The sequence below is a fragment of the Sinocyclocheilus grahami genome, unplaced genomic scaffold (genome assembly GCF_001515645.1).
Source record: "Sinocyclocheilus grahami isolate Dianchi unplaced genomic scaffold, SAMN03320097.WGS_v1.1 scaffold13535.1, whole genome shotgun sequence".
Taxonomy (NCBI): Eukaryota; Metazoa; Chordata; class Actinopteri; order Cypriniformes; family Cyprinidae; genus Sinocyclocheilus; species Sinocyclocheilus grahami.
This window is the reverse complement of record NW_015514951.1, coordinates 4,759-5,610: the sequence shown is the minus strand read 5'-3', so window position 1 is coordinate 5,610 and position 852 is coordinate 4,759. Positions and strand designations below refer to the sequence as shown.

The 852-nt window shown below is 52.3% G+C and overlaps 1 protein-coding gene across 1 annotated transcript in view; it reads right to left on the bottom strand.

Moving 5' to 3' along the window:
* Positions 1-174: 174 nt before the first annotated feature.
* LOC107579015 (leucine-rich repeat-containing protein 38-like) overlaps positions 175-852 on the bottom strand; it is a gene marked incomplete at its 3' end in the record, with an annotated part of 5,108 nt that continues 4,430 nt past the window's right edge. The window contains exon 2 of the mRNA XM_016264905.1: positions 175-850. Coding sequence (XP_016120391.1) covers positions 175-850 — 676 coding nt within the window. The remainder of the gene's footprint in view (positions 851-852) is intronic.

Sequence of the window (852 nt, the reverse complement as noted above, 5' to 3'; positions counted from 1 at the left end):
TAACAGATGTTAAAATAAAAGTGTTTCAGCATTGCCCAGCCTCTCTTGTTAAGCTTTATATAATGTTAGTAACAATATAACAGCCGAATCAAGAGTAAGGTTATTAAATCAAGTTATTTTAAAATGTTGACCCAATATAAAAACAACAAGCCCTAGACCCCAAATACAGCCTACCTTGAAACTTAAAGGTGTCCGTGTGCATCCATAAGCAGAGCTCCTCCGCGTCGCAGGCGCACAGCCACGGGTTCCCGCTGAGCCCGAGAGCCCGGAGCCCGGCTAGAGCCACGAGGGAGCTCACGTTGAGGCTGCTCAGGTTGTTCCTGCTGATGTCCAGCACCTGAAGAGCACTGGCATGCGAGAAAGCCTGAGGGTGAAACTCTGACAGCCTGCGGTTATCCGTCAGTCTCAGCATCACCAGGCTCTCCAGCGCGCTGAACGTCTGCTCCTCGATCTTACAGAAGGAGTTGAAGGACAGGTCCAGATACGCCAGCTTTCTCAGGTTCCCAAATGTGGATGGAGATATGTGCGCGAGGGAATTATTGCTGCAGTCCAGATACGTGAGGTCGGACAGGTAATTGAGCTCGAACGCGGGTAACTCAGAGATGCGGTTGTTGGACAGGATGAGCTGGCGGGTGGTCAGCGGGAGTCCCGTTGGGAATCTGCGGAGATCTTGTTCAGCGCACTGGACAACGTGCTGGTCATCACACACACAGCGCTCCGGGCAGCCCGGAGGGATCGAGGACACCACATGCACCAAAAGCACCAGCAGGACACATGCTGTGCCGACGAGCTTCATGAAGTCTTCACGGGTTATGGACACGCTGAGAGCCTCCACAGAGAAAACAAGACTCT